The sequence below is a fragment of the Mytilus californianus genome, unplaced genomic scaffold (genome assembly GCF_021869535.1).
Source record: "Mytilus californianus isolate M0D057914Y unplaced genomic scaffold, xbMytCali1.0.p SCAF_3, whole genome shotgun sequence".
Lineage (NCBI taxonomy): Eukaryota > Metazoa > Mollusca > Bivalvia > Mytilida > Mytilidae > Mytilus > Mytilus californianus.
In genome coordinates this window covers 101,573,751-101,601,187 of record NW_026262679.1, presented here as the reverse complement: position 1 = coordinate 101,601,187, position 27,437 = coordinate 101,573,751, and the positions used below count along the sequence as shown (strand labels likewise).

General features: G+C 34.2%; 1 protein-coding gene across 3 annotated transcripts in view; it reads right to left on the bottom strand.

Annotated features, from left to right (window-relative positions):
- Positions 1–4,808: 4,808 nt before the first annotated feature.
- Positions 4,809–27,437, bottom strand: part of LOC127735565 (uncharacterized) — a 38,323-nt gene continuing 15,694 nt past the window's right edge. For 2 of the 3 annotated variants that reach the window (XM_052245802.1, XM_052245801.1), the window contains exons 5-13: positions 27,142–27,276; positions 25,381–25,406; positions 20,295–20,419; positions 18,104–18,442; positions 16,801–16,921; positions 15,297–15,355; positions 13,052–13,116; positions 6,839–6,965; positions 4,809–5,492 (exon numbers count right to left, since the gene is read on the bottom strand). In XM_052245802.1, coding sequence (XP_052101762.1) covers positions 6,864–6,965; positions 13,052–13,116; positions 15,297–15,355; positions 16,801–16,921; positions 18,104–18,442; positions 20,295–20,419; positions 25,381–25,406; positions 27,142–27,276 — 972 coding nt within the window. In that variant the 3' untranslated portion in view covers positions 4,809–5,492; positions 6,839–6,863. Of the gene's footprint in view, positions 5,493–6,838; positions 6,966–13,051; positions 13,117–15,296; positions 15,356–16,517; positions 16,922–18,103; positions 18,443–20,294; positions 20,420–25,380; positions 25,407–27,141; positions 27,277–27,437 lie in introns of those variants that run through there. The other variant, XR_007998452.1, reaches the window with a different exon arrangement.

The window sequence follows — 27,437 nt, the reverse complement described above, 5'->3', positions numbered from 1 at the left end:
TAAATTCAACAATGGGGGTAAGAAAATCATATTACAAAATTCGAGAAAACAAGCAGATGAAAGCAGATTTAGAAGTTTGGTTAGACTTTTTAAAACAATACAATGGTGTCACTGTAATAAACGACAATGTATGGATTTCAAACGAAAAATTAGAGTTGTTCACGGATCGTGCAGGGAGGTCCAAAGGTGGGTATGGGATCTATTTTGCAGGTCGGTGGGCCCAAGGCATTTGGCCAAAACATTGGGTTGAAACTTGAATCACCAGAGATATGACATTGCTAGAGTTGTTTCCAGTTGTAGGAGCACTTATGTCCTGGGAATAATATTTTGTTAACAAAAAAGTTATTTGTCATGTTGATAATCAGGCGGTTGTTCAAATCATTAATATGAAAACTAGCAAATCAAGAAGAGTTATGATTTTAGTAAGACAAATGGTTTTAATGAATTTAAAAAACAATACGTCAGTTAAGGCAATGTATATCCCTTCAAAACAAAACAAAATTGCTGATTGTCTTTCTCGTTCTCAGTGGGGGAAGTTCAGAAGCCTAGCTCCAGAAGCAGACCAGTGGCCAACCAAAATTACAACACAGATCTGGAACCTTTTAAGTCAGGTGGCGGATTATATTGTCAATCAAGGTGTGTCCAAAAATACACATAAATCATACAATTTGGCTCTGTCAAAACTTTGTAATTTTAGATCATCTTACAAATTGAAACAGCATTGGCCAGTGCCAGTCAATGATTTGCTAAATTTTATAGCTTTTTTGTCAGTACAAGGTCTTTCTGGGGGTACCATATCATCTTATATATCAGGAGTTTAATATCATAAAATACAAGGCATACAGGATACTACAAAATTCTTTATAATTGGCAAGTCATTAGAAGGAATAAAAAGAATTAAAGGAGGGAAACGTAATGACATTAGAGCACCAATTACAGTGCAATTATTATCAGATATGATACGTTGTTTAGATAAAGTTTGTAAGAATAAATTTGAAGCTGCTTTATTTTAAACAGTTTTTTCAGTTGCCTTCTTTGGTTTGCTAAGGGTAGGGGAAATCACTAATTTAAAAACTAAATCTGTTATAAATGGCTCCAACTTAACAATTGCTGATATTTTAGTTAAGAAAAAAGTCCTGGAGCTAAGAGTAAGGTGGTCAAAAACTGACCAAAAGGGAAAGTCCGTTACTTTATTGATACATGGGAACAGAAAAAACTACTGTCCGATATGACTCATTAACGAATACTAAAAAGGTACGACCTACCTGTAACAATAACGATTTGTTTATACATTATAATGGTATGCCTTTAACTAGATACCAATTCAGCAGTATACTGGAAAAGGCTTTCCATTTTCTTCATATCAGTAAAGGTAATTTTAGGTCACATAGTTTTAGAATTTGGGGAGCCACTGAACTAACCAGGCAGGGGGTCTCAGAGGAGGTAATTATGAAATTAGGCAGATGGAAATCGCATGCTTATTCTCGCTATATTAGGTTGCAATTTTTCTAGTTACAAAACGCTAACAAGCTTCAATTTTTCACAGGTCCCAAGATTTTATGGATTGTTGAAAGTTCCCTTGTTCATTGGGCCAATGTAGAGGCAAAGAAATATGGTAGGACCAACCTTGGACTTGAGTCCAAAGTAGTTTCAGCATACTGGATTGGGCAACCTGGTTTACAGTTTAAAGATTTTGACTCCCTACTGGATGCAAAAAGAAAATTTTTACCTTCTCCTAATTTTATTATTATTCACTGTGGAGCTAAAGATTTGACAGATTTAGAATTGACAGGGAAGGGTTTAATTGAAAATGTAAAATGTTCTATCCTACGTTACGTATACCAGGCTTTATTCAAAAATGTTATTATAACATGGTCTTTAATGCTACAGCGCAGATACTGGCATTTTGTACCCTTAAATGCGGGTCCAATAATCGAAAAGAAGAGAAAAAGATTGAATTCAGTGGTCAAAAACTTTGTAATAGAAAATGGGGGAAAAGCTATTTTACATAAGAATATTAGGGCAAGTGAAGTGTCTTTATAAAGAACAGATGGAACTCATTTTTTACAAACTGGAAATCAGGTTTTCTTAAATAATATACAAGGAGGGCTTGAGTCTTTTCTACGCACAACAAAATCAACTTTTCCAATGCTTCAATTATGAAAATTTTGTGGAGGTGAGAACTCAAGTCAGATTTGGTAGCTGACTTGGGCTCTCATGTGGCGGTCAAGGGAGACTGGTAGTGATTGGGGGATTATTTCACTCGGCCCTTGCTCTGGGCCTGACTAGTTCTACAATTTGCAGGTTTGGAAAATGTGGTTAGTGGTAACGGTGGGATCTACAGATGGGTAACTCTGAGACCTCCTCCACCTCATCTTATAGAGGGGAGGCCAACACCTGCCAACAGGTGGGGCACTAATAACTGGAGCATTGGTAATACGAGTGTTTTCCCCGGTCACTCCCAATGTTAGGTGGTGGTGTAACCGTGTTTAACTACCAGGGGTTTTTATGACACTATGTCAACATAGGTCAGCTGATAGCCATTGTGTATAGATAATCGGTAGTCACCCTGGCGCCTCAATCAAATATTATAGAATACTCTGTAGCCAAAGTAATGCCACAAAGTAAAAACGTATAATCTAGTCATGAAAATGTAAATACAAGTTGGTGTAATAAAATGTATGTTTAATTAGAATGATTGTTTTTGTATAAGTGGTAAAGGTTATAAATGAAAAACAGAGGATGGAACCTCTACACAAATGAGTATAAAATACAGAAAGTCTGTAGTATTTTAATCTTGGTATTTGACAATAACAATAAACAACAGACAAAGAAAGACAACTCTATAACAATTTTAATCACTTTGTGATTAAAGGAAGGACTTCAACATAGTTAAGAAAATACAACAACAACTCTTGATCGTTGTTCTTTATCTCATTGTTATTCGTTCAGTATTATTTTAAGGCCTTCTGCTATGAGTATTGCAATTAATAGAGACTATCAAAATTTTATATTTTCAATAATCTGGTTTAATTCAATCAAATATTTGTGTGGGATGTGCCTGTGTGGATGTTGCAGCCTTTAGCTCATTGCCATATATGGCATGGCCATAGATGGCGCTCTCACGTAGAATTTGAATTTTGGAATTCCCGTATCGGGCACTTGTTAATTTGCTGTCGACAACAAAGCAGGTGCTGCAGAAAATAGTTTAATTATTTAAAACCCGCCCACCCTCCCAAACGAGAATAGTTGCTGCTGTTTTTGTTTTATATTTTCAGGCACTAGTTTGGTGTATTTTGTTGCAATATTATGGTCCCCAGTATCCATGCAGTTCCTCCATGGTATTGGACCAATACAGGATAGTTTGGAGTAAATTTTGCGTTTCTTTGATTTGGACATTTCCTTTATTAAGCACTTTATTTAAATATGGACTATTGTGATTTAAGAAGCTAACAAAAATTAAATTTTATATTAATTAACAATTTTATTAATTAGGAAGAAAACTAGACATTTTAAAGAAATTAATTTTCTCATACCATCCTTAGGCGCAGAGTCAATTTTGAAAGGGGGAGGTCCAGGGAGACTGGTAGTGATTGGGGGATTATTTCACTCGGCCCTTGGTCTGGGCCTGACAAGTTCTACAATTTGCAGGTTTGGAAAATGTGGTTAGTGGTAACGGTGGGATCTACAGATGGGTAACTCTGGGACCTCCTCCACCTCATCTTATAGCGGGGAGGCTAACACCTGCCAACCGGTGGGGCACTAATAACTGGAGCATTGGTAATACGAGTGTTTTCCCCGGTCACTCCCCATGGTAGGTGGTGGTGTAACCGTGTTTAACTACCAGGGGTTTTAATGACACTATGTCAACATAGGTCAGCTGATAGCCATTGTGTATAGGTAATCGGTAGTCACCCTGGCGCCTCAACAAAATATTATAGAATACTCTGTAGCCAAAGTAATGCCACAAAGTAAAAATGTATATTCTAGTCATGAAAATGTAAATACTAGTTGGTGTAATAAAATGTATGTTTTATTAGAATGATTGTTTTTTTGTAAAAGTGGTAAAGGTTATAAATGAAAAACAGGATGGAACCTCTACACAAATGAGTATAAAATACAGAAAGTCTGTAGTATTTTTATCTTGGTATTTGTGAATTACAATAAACAACAGACAGAGAAAGACAACTCTATAACAATTTTTAATCACTTTGTGATTAAAGGAAGGACTTCGACATAGTTAAGAAAATACAACAACAACTCTTGATCGTTGTTCTTCATCTCATTGTTATTCGTTCAGTATTATTTTAAGGCCTTCTTCTATGAGTATTGCAATTAAAGCAACAGATGTCTACAGAGCATGCAAGTTTTTTGAAGGCTTGAATATGTATGTTGGGAACGTTAACTTATGCGTGGAGATCTCTGTGTGAACGTAACGTCGTGCCAGGCAAATTTGACAGTTGCCGATTTAGCGTTACGAAGTTCCGCCAACTTGTGGACTACGCATAACAACTTTTGTTTTTCATACTTTTATTTAATCCTTCGCTATTTACCTGTTTTATATTGCTGAATCGGTGATAAGACGGATGAAATCGTGCTTGTTTTCTATCTGATCCAATATTTTTGTACGTATTGACAGTGATACACATGATTAATTTTAAACGTTAGCGACCTATTTTCTCATACGCAATCGTAAGTGTGCTTGGTTGTATAAAAAGGGGATTTCGAACTGTCAAAACGAGTTCGAACTGTGCATCAGAGAATATAGGTAAATATTTTGACATAAAAACACATATACCAAAAAACCATTGAAGCATATCTATTGTACTTCTTTTTATTGTATTGATTTAATAATAATATAATTTCTATTTCCTGAAGATTTTAGTTATTATTTTGTTAGAAAATACTGGCAAAGGTTTTTTGCATATATTGAATATCTAAAAACTATAGTTGAAATTAAGATTGAGAACAATCTTTACAATGCACATTATATTAAAAGTCCAATATGCATCAGATATATTATGAATGATGTATGACTTTATTGTCTTGTGACCATCTGAAGACTGTTATTTGACTCATTGCTAGTGATCTGTTTTCTCAAAATTATGCTGCGTTATCGGTTTAAAAATTGCATAAAGTAATTTATGATTAGAGATAAAAAGGACAATACTCTGGAAAAAAAATGCAATACTTTCTTAATATACTAAACAGATTTTCGAATGATCCTTAGCAAATGTATTAAATCATATTGCAAGCGTGCGATAGATTAAACAAACTGTCAACAAATAGACATATTGTACAGACAAACAAAAGTCAATGGCTCCAACATCGAAGATCCTATTTAATGATTATATCTTGAATATGTTGAAACATAATGAGAGAACACATTAGTCTCGAAATAAAACCAACAATTAATGTTCATCGCATGATTTTCCTGACGGATTTCTTGATGTTTATGTTGATCTTTCTATTTGTGTTCATATTTGCATCGGCTAAAAATATAAAAATATATGGAGTCATAAGATGAGCATAATCATATAACTGGTAAACATGATGTATTCACAGCGTACTGGTAATTCACATTATTAACGATTGAAGACCTTTTTATGTAAACAGCTCCCCATATATTCTTTCCTTACTGGTTGTACAAAAGTATCGATATCAGGCATTGAATGTACTTGCTAAAAGCTATCAAAGAAATTCCTACTAAAGAGCAACATGAGAAGTTTTACTTTGATTATCTACCACTGAAACGTTACTTTTACTGGGGATTTATAAGTTCTGGAGACCACCATCCGCATATGTATCAATCTTTTATATTTACATGGGTCGACGATTTAAAAACATCCTCAATTAAGTAAACAAGATCAGTGAAAAGGTTACTTGATACGTAAATGAGTAACCAATAGTATAAGAATACAGTATAGGTGTATACAATTACATTTTCTGATAAGATGCAGAACTTGTACCGAAAGTGATAAAATGAGAATAAAAGTACGAAACATGACCTACTGTGAAGGCCATCGAAATGCCAGAAGGCTGATAGTACATTACATGTAAGTTATGATAACTTAATTAAGAGTAGTTATTGGTGAATAGAAGCAGTATTTTTTTATACAACATGAAACTAATTGCACATGAACACACAACATGTGGTGTATACGTCAATGAAATTCAAAGCAAGGATCACAAAAACCAAAATCATTGATAAGGCCACTTTCTTTTATTATTATTTAAGCTTTGGCCTTGTCGTCTCAAAACAGATTTGATTTTCTACTCTGGAATGAAATTCTTCAACTAAAGCTTGCTTAGAATGAATGTATAATTTGTCAAAAACTATATGTATCAATGAAAAGCCAATATTTTTATGTCCCATCTATGGGCATTATGTTTTTCGGTCAGTGCTTCCGTTCGTTCGTTTGTTCGTCCGTTCGTTCGTCCGTCTTTTCGTTCGTACGTCCGTTCGTTCGTCCGTCCGTTCGTCCATCTGTCCTGCTTCGGGTTAAAATTTTTTATCAAGGTAGTTTTTGATGAAGTTGAAGTTCAGTCAATCTGAAACTTAGTACACATATTTCCTATGATATGATCTTTCTAATTTTAATGCCAAATTTAGAGTTTTGATCCCAATTTCACGGTCCACTGAACATAGAAAATGATAAAGCGAGTGGGGCATTCGTGTACTATGGACACATTCTTTTTCTTGATGTTTTTTATGGCTGCCGTGACCCTGTCTGTCTCTCCGAACATCATTAAATAAAGTTTGAGCTTTTACCAATTGCTTTTACATATTCCATCCAAAAATTAAGACAAGGATGACTTGACAATTCGTTATTCATACCTTTAATGTCAAATAAAGAGTTTTCTCAATTATAGCTGTATTTTAATTGATGAAACTCCCATCGATAACTTTCGGCCTGCAAGCAAATGTTCTGCACATCTTTTAGTAACAAGGAACGAAAATTGCTCTGAAAGAAACATATTACATTAATTTTTGGACCGTGTACTTTCAATCATTCCGTTTGGGGACAATATAAAAGTCAAACAAATGATAAACAAGTCATTCCTACTACACAAAAAATATATTGCACGAGTAAGTTGCATAAACAATCGAATGAACGGGTGTGCAGAGAAAACAAAAAGATGTCTTCATTAAAATATTTTTGGTTTTTAAACAGTCTATTAATTGAAAGACAACTAGTCACAAGATAAAGACGATGTGAAAACAGATACTACAGAGGCTCTGTATATGCTCATTTGAGGAGACCACTTGCACTGTATATCAATTTTATGAGTGTATGATTAAGATTTAACTAATTCCTCAGTGACTTTAGCCAAACACATGTACGCCGTTAACCTCCGACTAGCTGACAATCGATAGACTGCAACTTCGACCCCAATTGAAAAAAAATAGTCAAATATGAAACGAAGATATGTAAAATTGAGAAAGTAATTAAAAAAGTGCATTTCATAAAAAAAGAGATAACTGAAACGTTTTACCCTAAACCGTAAACACTTTTAATCCTATTCCGAAAAATATTGATGTTTTACTTTGGGTTTATAATAGTAAAATAACTTTCAACAGGACACAAACTGTAAAATTCTAGATAAAAAACTGTTCTAAAATCAAAGGAACTAAGAACGCTAAAACATGTCGCTTGTGTTTGACACATCGTATCGATTCCTTATGTAGAATTGATTTCGGTTGTTCTTCTCTATAGTCCTGCTCGATCAAACCCTGATATTGAAGTCCGTACAGTTTGAACATGCAAGAGTGTCTCTCAACAATTAATATGTGTAAATGACATACGATGGTGCTGAGTGTATATAGAAAAGTTGTAATAGGCGAATGACATTTTTCGAAAAAGACGCTTAGTGAACGACTTAAATGCACCCACCTAACATACGGCTATATCATATACATGTATCATTAGAAAGCTTAGTATCTATACTTTCTGTTTTCCCCGGTCGTCAATAATTCGTATGGTGCAATTTTCGTTACATCAAGCTCAAAGGTCAAACATCTACATTCATAAATTTCGCAAGAATTAAACAAAATGTCCATTGCTGGTTCTTGTATGATACTTTTTTCTAAAAAATATATGAACATAATAGAACGGAATACCATAATTCCAAATCAAATGCACATTAAAATGTTAATTGCGCAATATTATTTACACGAAAATTGCAATTCTGAAAAAATCTCTCAAAATTGATAAAATTGCGCTAAAAGCAATATGTTAATTTATGAATCAACATTTATATGTCAAAAATATAACAGATTAGTCGTTTATAGGTGAAGGAATTTTTGTCGTCATTTTTAACTACAATTAATATCATATTGGTCAGCAACCAGTCTTTTATTGAAGTTGCCCTATTTAATAACATCTGCAAATAGGGATCATTTTGCTTTTCATTGTTTAAATTACACATCGATTGTTGTCAATGTCAGGAGAAAATAATTTACCATATTTAATAAACAGCTGCGCCATGAGCACACGATACGCCCGTCGCTTTTTCAAAGAATTAAGTTCCATAACTCCTAAATGTCAGAAATTTATAAAAGAACGAAAGGGAGCTCACATCAATAGAAATAAAGCAGTCATCAAAGTTTCATGAAAACGGCTCAAAGCACTTTTGAGTTATTGTCCGAAAACAGGAAAATCCCCCTTTTTTAATGAATAAAACCCCATAACTCGGAGGTAAAATCTAAAATTTATATAAATCGAAAGGCAGCTCATTTCAATAGATATAAATAATTCATCAAAGTTTCATGAAAACAGCTTAAAGCATTTTTAAGTTATTGTCTGAAAACTGGAAAATCCCCTTTTTTCAATTAATTAAACCCTATAACTCGGAAACGTAAAATCTAAAACTTATGAAAATCGAAAGGCAGCTCACGTCAACAGATATTAACAATTCACCTAAGTTTCATGAAAACTGCTTAAAGCATTTTTGAGTTATTGTCCGAAAACTGGAAAATCACCCTTTTTAATGAATAACACCCCATAACTCCGAAACGTAAAATGTAAAATTTATAAAAAACGATAGGGAACTCACTTCAATAGATATAAACAATTCACCAAAGTTTCATGCAAATTAGTAAAAGCGTTTTTGAGTTATTGTACGACATGTGGACGAAGGACGGACAGACGGACGGACAACGGTATACCATAATACGTCCCGTAAACGGGCGTATAAAAAAAGGGGCAAACAAGTGCTAAAGGGATATATACATGGTATAAACAGTTAAAAAAATGTCTCATATCGAAAATCCTCCTCCATCGCTTGATCGATTGGTTTAGCTAGCTATAAAACCAGGTTCATTTCACCATTTTCTACATAAGAAAATGCCTGTACAAAGTCAGGAATATGACAGTTGTTATCCATTCGTTTGATGTGTTTGAGCTTTTGATTTTGCCATTTGATTAGGGCAAGGCCGTAACTACCATTGAGGCAAGTGAGGCAATTGCCTCACTAAAATTTCGACACTGAAATTTTTTATTTTTTTTTTTGTATATGGTAATTATATACGAAATATAGTCATTTGTTTTTTCTGTCTCAACCTTATTTTCTATAACTTGACATCGTTCCTTTTGAATTATTCTTCCCGGATATAACTCAGCATCTTAGTCACCACTTGATGTTTCTCGATTACATTAACCTAATAACCGGTAATCATCACTGATCTCTGGTCAAAAACAAGCTCTTGCAGAAAAAGGAAAAAGAGTGGTGAAAGATACCAGAGGGACATTCAAGCTCATAAGTCGAAAATAAACGCCATGGCTAAAAAAGAAAAAGACCAACAGACAAACAATAGTACACAAAACACAACATTTAAAACTAAAGACTGATCAACACGAACCCCACCAAAAACTGGGGGGTGAAAAGCGATACTGAAGGTCAGAAAGGAATAATTTTAGTAGACTAAAGGATGTCATTAGGATGTCATTTGTGATCACAACAGGTGTTAAGAGTTCCAGTACTGAATATATTTTCATTAGAACTAATCCAAAAACTCAATAGACTGACAAATTAAGTACTGGTGCATCGCACTGGAGCAGTCCTGTCTGAGTATTCATTTCCCCAACTTTATTCGTTCTTAAAATTTGAAACAACATCCCGTAACCCAATTTTTAGATTATTGAGTGACGCGTCTTTCAATTCGGGATTTCGGGATCGGACCACCTTATTATTCGATTGTCGATCTAAAATTTCTTACCACTGACTATTTCCAGAAATAATTTGAAATCATGGACCTACATGTAAACGGCGAAAAACTCCAGTCCATTTCCCCATATCCATAAAAAAAAACTAAGAAATCAATATTCCTAGAATAACATAAAACGATATAGTTATATCCAATTTCCCGTATCCATAACATTATAAGGTAGCATGTGGCAAAAAGAACAAACTAAAATAATATTCCTAAAATAACATAAAATGACATATATAGGGGGTGCCCATATCTCAGTGAATTCAGATGACAAAGTTATGATTATCCGATATTTCTGAAGGTGAAATGGCAAAGTAGATCCCAATATACCCTGTTCAAAGGCTTAAAGCTGAAAATTGATATTTAGCTCCGTTCGCAATGAAACGGTTTGAAATCAAACCGTGACATCTTCAATCTATGCCACGATGTCAATTTAAAGCTCTCTGGAAATGACCAGAATGCAGGATTTTACACCATTTATCCCAGACCCCCTAGTGCCCCCTACCGATATTTTTCGCCTCGCTCCGCTCGGCGATTAGTTCTGCCTCACTAAAATAATATACCTAGTTACGGCCTTGTTAGGGACTTTCATTTTTGAATTTTCCTCGGAGTTCAGTATTTTTGTGATTTTACTCTGGTACATTTTAGTGAAGGTCAAAGTTTTGAAGTGCACATATGGATAATATACATGAAAGGAATTATTCATGATAAACACATTCAAATAGAGTTTATTATCAAGCAACTCAAATTCACCATTACAGTCCTGCTTTTGAGTTATATCATTTCTAACGCTTGTTTTTCTCACATTTAAAAATACCATTTTGTATATATATATATATTTTTTTAAGTCAAATAATATAAGCTGTGTCGGATAGAAATCGACCTTATGCAAATCAATATCAATACATCTGTTAACCTATTTTGGGGTTGAACAAATCTCTATGCAGAGTCTGACGTGAGTTTAACTGTTTGAAAATTGAGTTGATATAAGAACCCTACAAAACAGACCAAAATCCATCTCTTATTTCGTATTTGAATGTCCAAAAATCAATCAAAAGTCTTATACATGTACATGTATACGTGCACTTGCATAAGGTCGATTTTTATCCGACGCAGCTCATATTATCATACAATTATTGCAGATATGAGATCTTCGCACAATCAGATAACCAAACGAACAGATTAAAGCATGCAAAGTATTGGAATGTAAAGAATGAAAATAAATTATGAATAAAGTTTGAGGAGTTTTCTTTATGATTTAGTTTTGGAAAAGACAATACTTCAAACCAACTAATTTTGGCAACCAATTTATTTACGCGACTTTTGTGAATAAAAACATAGAGCGAATATAATTAACCTCGTTCTTCTTTAGTCTGAAAATAAAGTGTAAAAATCGCCAAAACAATCCCTGCCTGGTCAACGACAGAGGGCTTAGCGCAGCACTATGAAATAAACTATGCTTTGTTAGGTGTTGCCTACTTTTACAAAAACGTTATTGGTGATGGTTGGTTGAATTGTTGGTTTGACACCTACACCGTAATTTCCTTCTTTTTAGCTTTATATTCTACATGTATAATTTAACTATTTAGGAAGTGTATTTATAATATTTTATTATAACTCTTGCGAATTGCTAGAATGTTCAAGTCAATTGATATTGACTGTTAGTTGATGTAAATAAACTTCTCATAGATATACCATACTTTAAATGTTGTACGCACGACGCGCGATTCGTCTACAAGAGATTCATCAATGACGCTCGAATCAAAATGGAAATAAAGCCAAATAAAGCACGAAGGTGGAAAACTGAGGACCCAAAGTTATCTATTCCTAGGGTAGAAAATCCGTAGTATTTCGAAAAATTCAGTGCTTTGTAAACAGAAAATTGAATAATATTCTCTATTCTCAAAGTTTTTCATATTTCACTACAAAATTTCATTTTCTAGAAGACAGAATATGCAAAAATGCTGACGTCTTCTTAAATAAGAAATTGTCCGTCATTGAACTTTCATCGTGATTTTACAGGCAATTGCAACGTCCGAATTTTTAACGACCGGGCAAAAAAGATAGTACAGATAATATACTTTCGAATGGTATATGGTTTAGCAGTATGTTAGGTGGTGCATTTTAAATGGAATTTTATGGTTAATGTCACTCGACTTTAACCAAATGTTTGCCTTAAAACTAGTTATTTGCACTTTGTAATATTTTTCCCATGATACAAAAATTCATAGTAATCTATTTCTCAATTGTGATATTCCGATCAGATTATTTATTCCATTTGGGTGATAGGTCTAGCACATGCTAAACCGACGATTATGTTGATGCAAAAAACTTCAGAAAGATATATAATTTAACAGGGTAATATCTCTCTTATTAGTAACTTTGATGAGATTCAACGGCAACATATATAAACTGTTAAACTGTGAAAATAACGCAGTTACTTAATAATCATGCTTAATATTGAAAAAAAAATATGTTGTATTCAAATAAAATTGAGAATGGAAATGGGGAATGTGTCAAAGAGACAACAACCCGACCATAGAGAAGACAACAGCCGAAGGCAACCAATGGGTCTTCAATGCAGCGAGAAACTCCCGCACCCGGAGGCGTCCTTCAGCTGGCCCCTAAACAAATATGTATACTAGTTCAGTGATAATGGACGTCATAATAAACTCCAAATTATACACAAGAAACTAAAATTAAAAATGATACAAGACTAACAAAGGCCAGAGGCTCAAAGCTTGCCAAAGGATTGGCGTTACTTTATACCAAAGTCATGGTATATATAGCGATTAATTGGTCATCTATAGAACGTATCATAAAAAAATCTCAACTCACATAAGTATGCTTATCTGTACTGTATGCTAACATTCTCATTTCTTCAGGACTAACATCATAAAAACCTGTAATACAAAATAGACAAATGCTTGTAACATTTCTTTTAAACCTTGTGTGCTATTTCCTTGTTTATTATGCTCAAAACATCTAGTGAAAAATACGAATCGATGCTAGCGCGAGTGGAAGAGATTGATCACGGGGAGGGGCTGAATTATTTGGGTAAGAGTGATCTACGGTTCCCAAATGTTTTATCGATTACAGTTCTACTAGTGGCACCCCTTAAACAGGTATAAATCCATTAGTTGGTCGAAGCTGGTGATGAACATGAAAGAAGAAAGAACGACGTCATTGTTGCTACTTCAAATGGACAACATGACATATATTTGGTTTTCTATTTTTAGGGTTGTCTGTAATGTGTTTACGTAGTTCCGTTTTCTTCTATATATTTTCAAAACTCTTAGAGTTATGGTATTTCCTTTCTCCTATCGGCGCTTGTTGGTAGTTGTTTTGGTAAAAAGTTGAAAATGTTATGTTTTCGTACAATTGTAAAATTTGCGGTTTTGGCCATCTCCAGGTTTTTAACTTTAATTTGTTTTCTATTCAGAAAAAAGTTCTAATATTTTTCTTACCGCGAAGTACATGCATACAACTGTGCTTTCTATGTTGTAATTTTATACTACTATTTCAGGTTTAATAGGGTGAAAGTTGGCGCCTGTTAAAACGTTTAACCCGATGCATTTGTTTGCACCTGTCATTAGTCAGGAACCTGTTTCAGTGGTTGTCGTTTGTTGATGTGGTTCTTAACCTTTTCTCGTTTCTCGTTTTTATATAGATTAGACCGTTGGTTTTCCTGTTTGAATTGTTTTACACTTGTCATGTTGGGGCCCTTTATAGCTTGCGGTTCGGTGTGAGCCAAGGCTCCGTGTTGAAGGCCGTACTTTTTTACCTACAATTGTTTACTTTATACACATTGTGACTTGGATGGAGAGTTGTCTCATTGGCACTCATACCACATCTTATTTCTATTAAATATCAATTTGTAAACACGGTGTATTATAGTAAAGATATTGTTACACTGACTTAAGTTTTTTCTTAAAGAAAATATACAAGATAAACATTGTGTTAACGCCAAAATAACTGAAACTAGATGTGCTGAAATTTTCATCCCGCACAAGCAGCGGAGAAATTCCCCCCACCCCTGTAACACAGACACACGGAGACCCGCGCCCGCCCATGAAATTTTCTTACCGGACAATCATCGGAGATTTTTTTCCCCTTGTAACAGACCCGAGGAGACCAGCAGCTGCCTATGAAATTTTCATCCCGCACAATCAGCGGGGAATTTTGTTTTCTTCCCCTTTAACACAGACTCGCGGCTGCCTATGAAATTTTCATCCCGAACAAGCAGCCGAGAAAGTTGTTTCCCCCAGTAACACAGACCAGCGGCCGCCTATGAAATTTCATCTGCGGAACAGCAAAAAATTCCTATAGCAGCATTTTGTACGTTACTGACATCATGATTTAACCGATGCAACTTAGTTTTGACTGGTGTCCCATGTTTTACATTCTAATGCAAAAGTTCAGTATTAACGATTGCTCTTTTAGCAGTGCATCTGGAAAATTTTTAAAAATCATTAATTTAAGATTTAAATTCGTGTAACCTAAACTGATTTCTATCTTAAATGTACAGTATTTGCTCCATGTTTCGTAAAATTGCGTACTGCTATCTGTTTAGACGCCAAAAATACATTTCTAGCTTCAACTGACCTCTGTATAAGATATACATATTTATACCGTACGGGTACCTGTTTAGGTAGAACTATCGTTGCACAATGTTTTTACGAATGGACGAACTTCCTCGGACAGCAGGCTATCTATTGAAAAGTATTTGGAAGTACATAATGTTTATTTTATTTACTCGTATTTAAGTTATTTTATATGATTTTGTTGGTTTCGTTTATCAACCATGAAATTTATATCAAAAAGAGTAAGTATTCAATTTATGTCTTTTTTCATTATATTTAGAACAATTTCCGTTTACTAATCAATAACATTGCATTTTTATACTGTTTTACGTATTTACTTTTCTTTGATTTCGATAAATTTTAAAAAAATTTGTGTCTGTAACAAATGTAAGATACTTAAGAAATGTGCTCGTTTAAAGAATTATTTAGTGTTAATGATAAGAACAATAATTTGGGTCTGGGGGTTGACTGCTTTCTATTCTTAAGCACTTATATCTTACCTTTAAAGCCCTTTGCTGCGGAGAAAATCCACATCTTTGAGTCACACCAGTGTAAAAACCTATAAGTACCAGTAATTCATTTATTTTAAATAAATATATAGTCATTCTTATATTTTGAGAAATTTTTTTTCGTCCCTTTGGTACGAATTCTACGACGAGGAACACTCATAACTAGAACATAGTTTGAAGTCTCTTTGGTTGCTCTGATCAATTTACAATAGTAAGTGTAGAAATGATTTAGTAAATCGACTCTTACTTTTTACAATTAAAATTTGAAACCCTTCAACATTCATATATCCCTCTCTATCAATTTATAAACATTTACGAAGGACATGAGAGAAACCGATTTCACGAACATGTCAATTACAGCTAAATGAACCAATCTTATTAATTACTTACATCCACTTTATTTGAACTTTGGTAGATAGTTGTCTCATTGGCAATCATATCTCATCTCCTTATTCTTATATTAGTATGTGTCTATGTATTTATCTATTTATGCCTTTCCTAAGTCAGAAGCCTGTAATTCAGTGATTGTCGTATGTTGCTGTTTATCAATTAGTTTTTCATTTGTTGTTTTGTGCATCATCTCGTTGGTTTTCTCGTTTGAACTGTTTTACATTTTGTCCTGCCGGGGACTTTCATAGCTTGCTATGTGGTATGGGTTTGCTCATGTTGAATGCCGATAGTTGTCTCATTGACAATCATACCACCTCTATTTTATATTACTATGTTAAAAATCGAAACAAGACAACTCAAATAGAGAAACAAGAGTACCAAGAAAAAAAAAAAAGAAAAAAAACAAATTCGAAAAACAAGCATATGAATAATAGCACGTGCTACAGAAAAGTAACCATTTTCTGCGTCGGACCTGATGCAGGTCTAGTTGAACGGAAGTTAAAGATGTAAATGATCAATACAGCAGCAATTGTCAAATTTGGTAATGGTAGGTGAAGCCTTTTAGACGTTCAAAAAAGTATGTCTACTCTAATTTAGGATACCAATTTACCATTTCGAGATTTGCGACCGTTACACAATAGTGATTATTAAAAAAAGACTTCTCTTTTAGAACGTATGTGACTATATCTAAGACTTGGAGAATGCAGTTCTAACCGTAATGCCCAGTACTTACACATGTATTAAGTAACAACGTTCTGGTATCTCATTGTACTTGTTAACCAATGTTTAATGGCACAAGTTTAATCATTAAAACAAACTTACGGATTGAGCGTTCCTGATTAGGATAAACCAAAAAATCGGACGTACGAAATTCATTCAGCAGTATTTGCAAACTACACAATATTATAATTTTTGGACCACATTGCTCTGTTATGACAAGCTGAACTATAATGTTTGAGTCTAAACCTGATTTTCACGGAATTGATACCTCTACCAAGTTGCATCTGCTGTTTAAATGTTTTTCATGCAATGAATATTTAAGAAATGTATCATATCTTTTAAATGTGTAATATGTAAATATTAGGAAAGCTTGATTCATTCATACTGTTGACTATGTCTTTCTGAAAAAGTCGGATATTTTTCTATGTATTGTCTCCTTATATCTTCCATATAACTGACAGCGTCTTCATATTGTTGGCGTGAATACCAGTAACGTTTTCTTTTACCTTTAAAAAAAACATGTGATAGTTTATCATGTATTATAATCATATTGTTTTCGTATTGAATCTTTGTTCCTGTGATAAGTGGATAGTATTTGATAGTTGGGAGCAGTACTAAGGATTAATAATATAATAATAATAAGCGAAACAGTCTAAAACTTGAAAGACTGAGCTTTGTTAAAAAATGATATCCCACCCTTGCAAATAACATGCTATGGTATTAGAAAACCCATAAAACAATTGTTATAAAAAAAAAATAGGAGGTGCACTTTGAAATTATTTTGAAAATTTCGACACTTTTGAGTAGGCAAAAAGAGCAGGATATAAATGTGTACTGTAATGCGCACATGATTTGCTGAAGGAAACTCGAGAACACGATTCTGATATAAAAACAAATGTTCACTATAGTGTACAGATATCCATATCATCCCAAAGTAAACCCCGAAAATCATTCAGATAAAAAAATGAAATAGAAGGTGAAAAGGTATATTATGTGATTAAAAACCGTCGCTTTAGAAAGCGAGGATATAATAAATATAATGAAAGAAAATACAGGCTAAAATAGTATTATGACTTACCCTTTTATGATCAACAAAGCAACGAATTAAGGTTAAACAATGTGTTGTACCATTAGTTAAAAGAATTTACACACTATAGAAGTATTGAATAATCAGAGAAAAATAAAAATAGGAATTATTTAATCACTGTATCACTAGTAACACATTTCTCTATCCTTGAAAATAATGCATTTAATTGCGGGGTGAATAATTCTTCCCAAACCAGTTGTTGAGGTCGTATTAAACTTTTAAAGTTTGAGCTTTTGCCCCATAATAGAATTTTAAAATTTTTATCACGATTAAGATTAGCAATAAATAGTACCGTTCTTATGCTTTGGGTTTTGTCAATTGTATGAAGATATTTTGCATAATTAATTTATCTCTTCTTGTCTATTTGATTTTGATTAAACTTAATCTATCTGTAAATCAATCATTTATTGTATACTTATAAAAAGTTCATGAGAAACAGAAAAATAAAAATAAAATAACGAGGTAACATACAAAAATGTAAGAATTCAACAAGTTAATTCATTTTGATTCTTTCGAAACAAAAATTATCAATATTCAATTTTTAAATGAACAGTGAAATAAAAATATAAATCATAATTTTAAACTAAAACCCTATACGAACCCGTTATAAGAAGAACATTCCTACATACAGGCGGAATCGTATCTCCAATGATTGCTCCATTCCTCGTCTTATCGAGCAGTCGTGCCTTTATCAAATAGCGATTACATTCAATCAAACAAGGTCTACCGTCAAAATTTAATATGTAGTCATACATTTTCAAAGATTCTTTATACACAACTATTCGACCACAGAGAACCTCAATAACAAGATCAACTGTAGGAAATATATGCTTGGAGTTCTTGCATATGAAGAGGTCGGATATTTTTATTGGAGACTCCATACTTTTGTCATCTAAGTACAATGTAAAGTTCAAAGGACAAATTTCAAATGGATCTCGTGCTGAAAAAAAGTACACACAACTTTGTTATAGTTGAGCTACGTATTATCGATGAAATTTATGTTAAGGTTCATAAAGGAAAAAGTAAAATAACAAAAATACCGAACTCCAAGGAAAATTCAAAACGGAAAGTCCCTTACCAAATGGCAAAATCAAAAGCTCATACACATCATACGAATGGAAAACAATTGTCATATTCCTTACTTGGTACAGGCATTTCCTTATATACAAAATGGTGGATTAAACCTGGTTTTATAGCTAGCTAAACCTCTCACTTTTATGACAGTCGCATAGAATTCCATTATATTGACAACAATGTGTGAGGAAAACAAACAGACATAACATAATAATAATTTGAGGAGGAGTATCGTTTATCTTAGATATAGGAATGGAAAAGTCTTATTTTGCAATGTAATTAAGAAGGCACACAAGGTCGTTTTAATTATAAACACACTCCCACTAGCAATGGAAAAACATCAGCAAAAATGTGTTTGATAGGTAATGGAGAAATGTGTGTCGAAAGTTCTTTTTTTTTCCAGTCAATATATTGAAAAATTTAACGCATCGGCAAACCAAAGGTTAGTGACTGACAGCTTCCAAAAGTACTCATATGCTACAACGTATATTGTCTAGTTGCTGACATACGGAGTCAATCAGATAAGCAGGTTTTTGAGAAACGTGTGACGATAATATGCGTTGGACGAACAGGTTGACAGAAAAGGTGATCCCAATATAGCCCCAATTCGTAGAGTTGGAGTATAATTTCTGAATATTTTTGTTGCACTCTCCAATGCAATGACTTCTATGGTATTTTCAGATAAGGACCATTATCAAATTTTCAATACAAAGATAAGGAGATGTGGTATGATTGCCAATGAGACAAATATCCACCAAATTTCTAATGAAGTGGATGTAAGCAAATATAGGCAACCATACGGCCTTCAACAATGAGGAAAACCCATACCGTATAGTCGGCTATAAAAGGCCCCGACATGAAAAATACGAATCAATTCAATTGAGAAAACTAACGGCCTAATTTAAAACAAAACAATTTACGAAAAACAAATATGACAGACATGAACCAACGGCAACCACTGAACTACATGCTCCTGACTAGGAATAGTCACATACAGAATGTGGTTAAACATGTTTGTGTGAGTGCTCAATCCTCCACTAACCTGGTACAGTGGTGTTACAGCACAACACAAGGACAAACTATAAAATTCAGATGAAAAGGGCTTTACGCATCAGATCGATACAAAGCAGAAAAACATCCTATAAAAAGACAGACTGGACGTGGCAGGGTATTTATACATCCCTAACAACAAAAAAGACACAAAGTACAGATCTGAGAGTACTCACAGTTACTGAAAACTAGTTCAAAGCCAATAACAACTAATGAAAAAATCTTGTATAAAGCCAAATATGGTAGGTTAAATTATCAACTTAAACACTATTAAACTGTCGGTCTGTATATGGTCCTAAAATGTCACTTTGAAGAAGGTATACGAAAATTATGTGTTAATTGTATACTTAATATAATGTTTTCGCTGGATATTATTTCGAGATTAGACCTAAATGAAATATCAAATTCAGCAATAATGTTTCTATTCGTGGTATTAAACTTTGAATTAATTGTCAAACGACTTATTATGTCAAGACAAATATCCACGTCAACTTGAAAAATACATGTTTAAGAATTGAAGGAGATATCAAGATTGTAGTGAACAGATTTTGAACGGGGTACCATGACACCATTAGCAATGTTTAGTAAATATTTGATCAATTTGTGTCAATCTTAAGTGATATTTTTAAGATTAGTAAAAATTTTACATTTCATAGAAAATTCCTCACCGTTACTCAGCTGTTTCATGGTGTCTATTTTCTGCTCCAGGAGAGTGAATTTATTTCTTATCGCTGTAGGCATGGGTTGAATTGAATTAATAACTGCATTCACATTGTCTTGAATCTTCAACCAACTAATAAAAGTTTAAAGAAAGAGTTATATGTAAAAACCGTACATCGTCCCTTTGTAAATGTGCAATATCATGGTAACATTTAAAATGCGATTAAATATTATTTTAGGTTTCATTGACACTGAATGGTATTGATTGTATATTGTGTTCACTATGAAAATTGTACCAGTGAAACTTAATGAAATGGATACATCATTATCAACTTTTATATTATGACTGCATATGATTCAAACACAAACCAAACCAGATGCTCCGCAGGGCGCAGCTTTATACGACCGCAGAGGTCGAACCCTGAACAGTTGGGGCAAGTATGGACACAACATTTAAGCTTGATACAGCTCTGAATTTGGATTGTGATTAAATAGTTGACACAGCATAGGTTTCTGACTCAGAATGAATGTGGTCTAATGAACTTAAAATTTATTTTTGTTTGCTTTTGAGCAATACACTATGCTGTTGAATATTGATCCCATAAAAAAAAATATTTGAAGAAATTTTCTTTTTAATTTCTGAAATCTGAAATGAGAAAAATTGTCCCCCCCCACAAATTCTTATTAACACCCCCCCCCCCAAATTTTTTTTCACCCCCCCTTACCCTTATTCCAAAAATAATCTCAATTCAAATTTCTAATGGAGTTTGCAACAATAACTACTAATTTAAATACGTCATAAAATATTAAAATATAAAATGACATACAGTCATGGTTAAAATTAATATTAATTCATAGTAACTCTTACGGCTAATCATCTCAAGACAATCATCATTTCTGAATACATAATTTTCAAGCAGTGTAAGGGAGGTAATCAAACGTATATATAACAGTATTCTTTAAATGGAAATTGGATTACCTCCCTTACACTGCTTTTAAATTGTCTAAATTGTCCACTAACCAGAAAAACCCCAGTTTTCCCCCTTTTTTGCCCTTAATTGCTAAATGATTTGGGCCATTACCCCCCATAACCATCCCTTTGTAGTATGGAAACTTGTGGTATAATTTCAGAGAGATTTATACACTTAAACACAAGTTATTGACTAGAAACTACAAAAATGCTTATTTGGGCCCCTTTTTTGGCCCCTAATTCCTAAACCCTTAAGACCATAACCCCCAACATCAATCCCAATCTTCCTCGGGTAGCAGAAGCTTCTATGCAACTTTACTATATCTACACCTGAACATTATACAATAATGAGTACAGTTCGCATCAACTGAAATGGGAAAATCCTGTATGTTCTTTATCTTTTCTGGGTCGGTGGCTACCCCTTACTCGGTGACGACATGCCGAAGGCTTTGAAAATTGTGTGCATTTTTTGGGCTTAAGCTTTATGCCAGCTGCCTTCAACCGATCAAATAACGAACGAATATTCTGAAGGAACTCATCAAATGACTTTAGAATTATATCGTCCAGAAAACGGAGACATATACTCAACTGTAGTCCCGCCAATACCCTTTCCATCAATCTTTCGAAAGTTACTGGCGCGCGCGCCAAATCAAATGGCCTTTGTCGAAATTAAAACAGTCTCCGTCGGGTTGCAAATGTCGTTTTCGGGTGATCTTTCTTTTCCACTACCTCCTGCCATTACCTTGAACAAAGGTATGTAGTAGAAAACCATTTATTTCCTGACAGTTGTTCTAATGAGTCGTCGAAGCGAGGTTGCGGTAATGAATATTTTAAGTCAAATCGTTAAACTTGCGATAATCTACACAAAAGCGCGAAGTTCCGCTGTATTTCTTTACCAATACAATCCCAGAAGGCCATGGACTTTCGGCTGGCTCAATTTCTACATGTTCCAGCATGTCATTGATATGTCTATCTACTTAATCTTGCAAAAAAATAAATGTACGGCGTTGTTTTACTGGTGCGTTATTTTTTGTATGAATGTTGTGGAACACCAAGCTAGTTCTACCTGTCTGAGGCTGAAAAAGGTCCTTGTACATGTTGTATTCATAAAGGAGATTTTCGAATCCTCGCTTTTGCTTTTAGCTAAGATAATGGCTGCAACTACTCACTTTTCTAAATCAGCACCTAGGTCCTGGTCCCTTTGTCATGTTTGCTTAACAGTACTATTTCGTTGTCGCTTATCATGTCCTAGACAGGGCTCATATTACCTACAATTGTCCTAGCTATGATTGTCTTCACATTATTTGATACATTCATAAAACGCAGTGGTACGTTTTCTGAGGCTTTCACTAGAGTTCTTGACACTAAGGCGCTATCTTTCACAATGAAGTTGTCAAATGGTTCAATAATTCCTATGACCACTTCACTATTTGTTAACAGATAATCTTTCATACGACCTCGGACCAAAGCTTGTACTATGGCTATATCCGCATGTATATTTGGATACTTACAATCTATAGTAACAAAGCTGCCCAGTATAGTTCAGCGGTATCTTCTGTTTACGACAAACCATATGTTCACTTTGTAAATTAATCCGACATAGATTTTTCCTGAAGAAATCTTAACCAATTATACCCTATATAGCCAGATCAGCTACTTTGACCTCTGCCAAGTATTCTTTTTGTCGAATCCAAATTCCTCTTTTCCAATAACGTTTAGTGTAGTTCCGTTTGCTGACATAATAGTTTGAACACTTGTTTGAGCTTTGTCTCACAGTATAGAATAGTTTATGTGATATGTGAGTGACAGTGGTTACTGTGACTTCGATGAAACTTTTTATTTCCTATATCTTCGTCTTTATATGCCCCTGCTTCTTTCGTCTAGTTATTTAGGACATTGAATGTGATCGGTTTTGACCGCTGTCTTTTTATTTGAGAATGTTCTAGCCATTCTCGGAGTTCCTCTGATGACCGTTCCCATTGCCGCCCTGCTTTCGTATGCCGACACTCTCGCTGAAAATGTCAATATTTCCCGTGGCGGTAAGATTGCTGCTTCTATTTTCATTCCTGGTTGGCATTGCTTTGCCCGCTCTTTTTGAATTCATATAACTCCATACGAAGGGATTCTAATTGCTTAGAGAACGAATCTATCATTTTTTAAAAACTATAGTCTTTAGATATCTCTGGTGTACACGTATCTGCATGCGTAGCCCGCATTTGAGGTTTTCCAAATTCTTGTCTCTGCTTTGTAGAACACCTCAAGCTCGACGGAACCTTAATCTTTATCTCGCTATCGTGCAATGCATCTATGAAATGACCTTTTGATAATGTTTCTTTCTTTCAATGGGTGAGAGTGGGTATGCTCTGTTCACTAATTACCGTATAGGTTGTCCTAATTCCGACAAGGTTTCCTTTGCACATTGACGCCTTTCCTTCAACTGTACTCTGTACAGTTCGTTCTAATTGGGAGGGAGGGAGGAGCAACACGCTCTCCTAATGCTTTTACTTATAACTCATGTTCTTGTCTGTTGGTAAATCGCTGAAGACACTGGTCTTGTATAGGAGGGCAGTGGCAAAGTAAAGCCCCTTTTAATATTCATCACACTTATTGATCATGCATCAACATGGGATTTAAAATCAGCCTATTCGCCAGATTCATCATAATTGGCCAGTTTGGGTTTTCTTCTCGAAGTCTTTCCAGGCATTTGTACTTTTTCCTGGGAGAAATCTTCACTTAACTTCTGCTACTTGTCGCGGGCGCGGCACTAGTTATGCTGTGCGTCATTTGCTTAGAATGCACCCCCAGGTCATGATTACTTTCGTGACGTCCTAACAATGTTATCGCGAAAACCCGTCGCCTTAACTGAATAATACCTGAATCCGTCCGGTTTCTGGTTTGCTCATTTAGAGTAGGGTGTTGTGTATCAAAACCAAGGTTTTGAGTTTTCCTCAATTTCACCATAATTTGCTTAACCTCTTCCTCCAACGTACATGCTTCTGTTATAAATCGCCCATGTTTTAATCATTTGCTGTTGCTCTTACCAATATCCCACTACTGCAACCAAAATTATGTCACGCACTCGTGGTAGTGACTACTGGGAGTTGTACCTTAGTTTACCCCCCTTGATATTTGAATATGCACCGTTTCTTGAATTTTTATCGTGTACTTGTAAATTAGGCCTCTGACACCCGCTACCAATGTATAGAGCGTGTTCGTGACTTTGCACAGTCAGGATATGTCGAACGGCAACCAGTGCACTATCTGAACTATGATATGCTCTACCTGTGCACTATCTGACCTATGTTCTACATGTGCACTATCTGAACTATGCTCTACTAGTACATTTCTATATCTGTACACTATAATCTTACAGCTGTCTGTGCGCTGTAACAATGCGCCCTTTGCTTACGTTCAATTTGAAATTATATATTCAAATATTCCCTGCAGCCTTATTCAGGTACGCAGATAGATTCTTTTTCAGAATCTATTTAATCAATTATTTATAACCTTTTTGTTTCTTATAATCGTCTTGACTATCCATTAAGCGACCCCTTATCTGACAGTGAATCATGTATTAGGTATTGGACTATTCCATTTGCTTTTGACGATACCAAATATATTATTCCTATGTGTTTGTAGAATACATTAACCCTATATTGTAAAACGTTTGATTGATTGCTGATCGGAATATTCTTTACTTTATTAAAGTAATAATAAGTTAAACCCTAGTGAAATAAAAGCGGTAAACTATTTTCATTACAATATCTCGTTAAAAATCAACTTGGCATTTTATTCAAACAGGTTGTATTGGTAACATTAAGGCATCTAATTCTAAAAAAGATTATTGTTACACGGTTTTACAAGCAATATACATTTATATACTACACGGGCGCAGATCAAGAATTTTTTTGAAGGCAGAGTTTCACGTAGGGAAAAGGTGGTGAGTCAGCTTGCCCAATCTTCGCAATTTTATTAAAGTGACTTGAAATAAACATTCCGAAGGAAGGAGGGGTTTTCCAATCTATAAATCCCTGCTCTGAAACCGCCAATTCTGTGGTATGTAACGTTGCACAGAGCTTTTTGGTACTTGTTGTAAATTGTAAATGCTTAATCGAGGTACTTACTCTCTCTGAATATATTTCTCGATCATCTAAATTAAGAAACAAAAAAACAAAAAACCCAATATTTTATATATATAACATTCTATGTAAAACAGAGATATGATTAAAGGAAGCTGTCTGATACATGCCAATGAGAAGCCTTTGCAACGCAATAGGATGGTAATAAAGCAGAAGCACAAACAAGACATTACACAGATATGGCGATGGAATACATTGTTCGTGACATTTGAATAACATAACTGTTTTTTTTCTTACCAAACATTCAAAGTTTTGATTTTTCTACATTTAAAAAGTCAGAATGCGAATATATATGTTCAAACTCTTTTAAGTTCCTTTTTTTTGGTAACAACAAACAAAAGAACTATGTCAATTGGACCTGCTTTGATATGATAACTGCACTTGAATTTTTACTAGATAATATTTGTCTTCGCTATGGAGATTCTGTATATCGCCAAGTTATCGGAATTCCAATTTGGACAAAATGGGCACCACTTATTGAGGACCTTTTTGTATTGTTACGAATTACAATTTATGACTAAAATCAGCAAAGACCCATCGGAACAACATCTGATACAAATATTTTTAGAAATTTGGATGATATATTGGTTCGCAATAATGACAACTTCAGTATGCACACTAAAGAGATTTATCCTGTTGAACTTACTTTAAAAAAAGCTTATACTAACAATGAACACTGCCCTTTCCTGGATCTTGATATCTATATATTTAACAGGAAGCTTACAACTAAAATTTACGATAAAAGAGATGATTTTTCATTTCCTATTGTTTATTATCCATGTTTAGATGTTTAGATGGTGACGTTCCCATGGCACCATCTTATGGTGTGTTCAGGTATTTCACATCCCATTTATGGTAATATTCTATACAAAGCACAAAAAATGTCGTCATTCACCTCAAAGGCTAACCAAACCTTTAAACAGACTTATTCAGAACTGGATATAGTTACGATACTGTTGTCAAGTCATTAGAAATGGCATTTTTAAAAATTAATATTGATTCACTCATAATGTCTATGCATCGAAAATAAAAACATTTATTCTAAAACCAGTTGTTTGCATGACACGGGTTATGTTCCTCTCGTATAATTTATGAAGGCATGGTACTAATCCCCTAACGGGAGGGATTGTGCTTGATTTTCATATGATGAAGACATAATCTTGATCAGTTTAATTGAGGTCTGGAGCTAGCATGTCAGTAACTGTTAGTAGTTCTTAGTTAATTTATGTTGATCATCGTCATTTTGCTTAGTTTCTTCTGTTACTTATTCTAACATCGGACTCGGACTTCTTTTAAACTGAGTTTTACTGTGCGTATTGCTGTGTGTTTGTTTATTCATCATTGGCTTGATGTAAAGGGGAGGGTTGAGATCTCACAAAACATGTTTAACCCCCCCCCCCCCCCCCCCCGCATTTTTGCACCTGTCCCATGTCAGAAACCTCTAGCCTTTATTAGTCTTGGTTGTTTTTTTTTTAAATTTTGGTTCATCTATATGTTTCGGAGTTTGGTATGGCGTTCATTTTGCTGAACTAGTATACATTATTGTTTAGGAGCCAGCTGGTGCGAGATGTGTTGAAGACCCATTGTTGGCCTTGGGCAATTTTTCTGCTCTTTTGTCGGGTTGTTGTCTCTTTGACACATTCCCCGTTTCCATTATCAATTCTATTCACTTCGTTATTAGAAAATCTTTATCTTAAAATTTACGTTATTGATAATTGTAGAGGGTAGTTTCATTTACATACTTACATTTAAATTAATTCCAAATGGATCATCTTTTTCCAAAAGACTTAAGCTTTTACTCATCAAGTCAGCTTCATATTCAACAATAGAACCATATAATTGTTCATAAGATCTGTTCTGTGTTCTATATTCCTCAAGTCTCTTTGTAGCATAAAATCATTTTTATTATAAATCCATGTAAAATGAACTCAACAAAATGTAACATTTAAATTTTGTGACGATGTTATTAATTAAAACTAAGTAGGGTTTTGTTAAAAGTTCTTTGAGAGATTTACACTAGGGCACACATGTAGACTTTATTA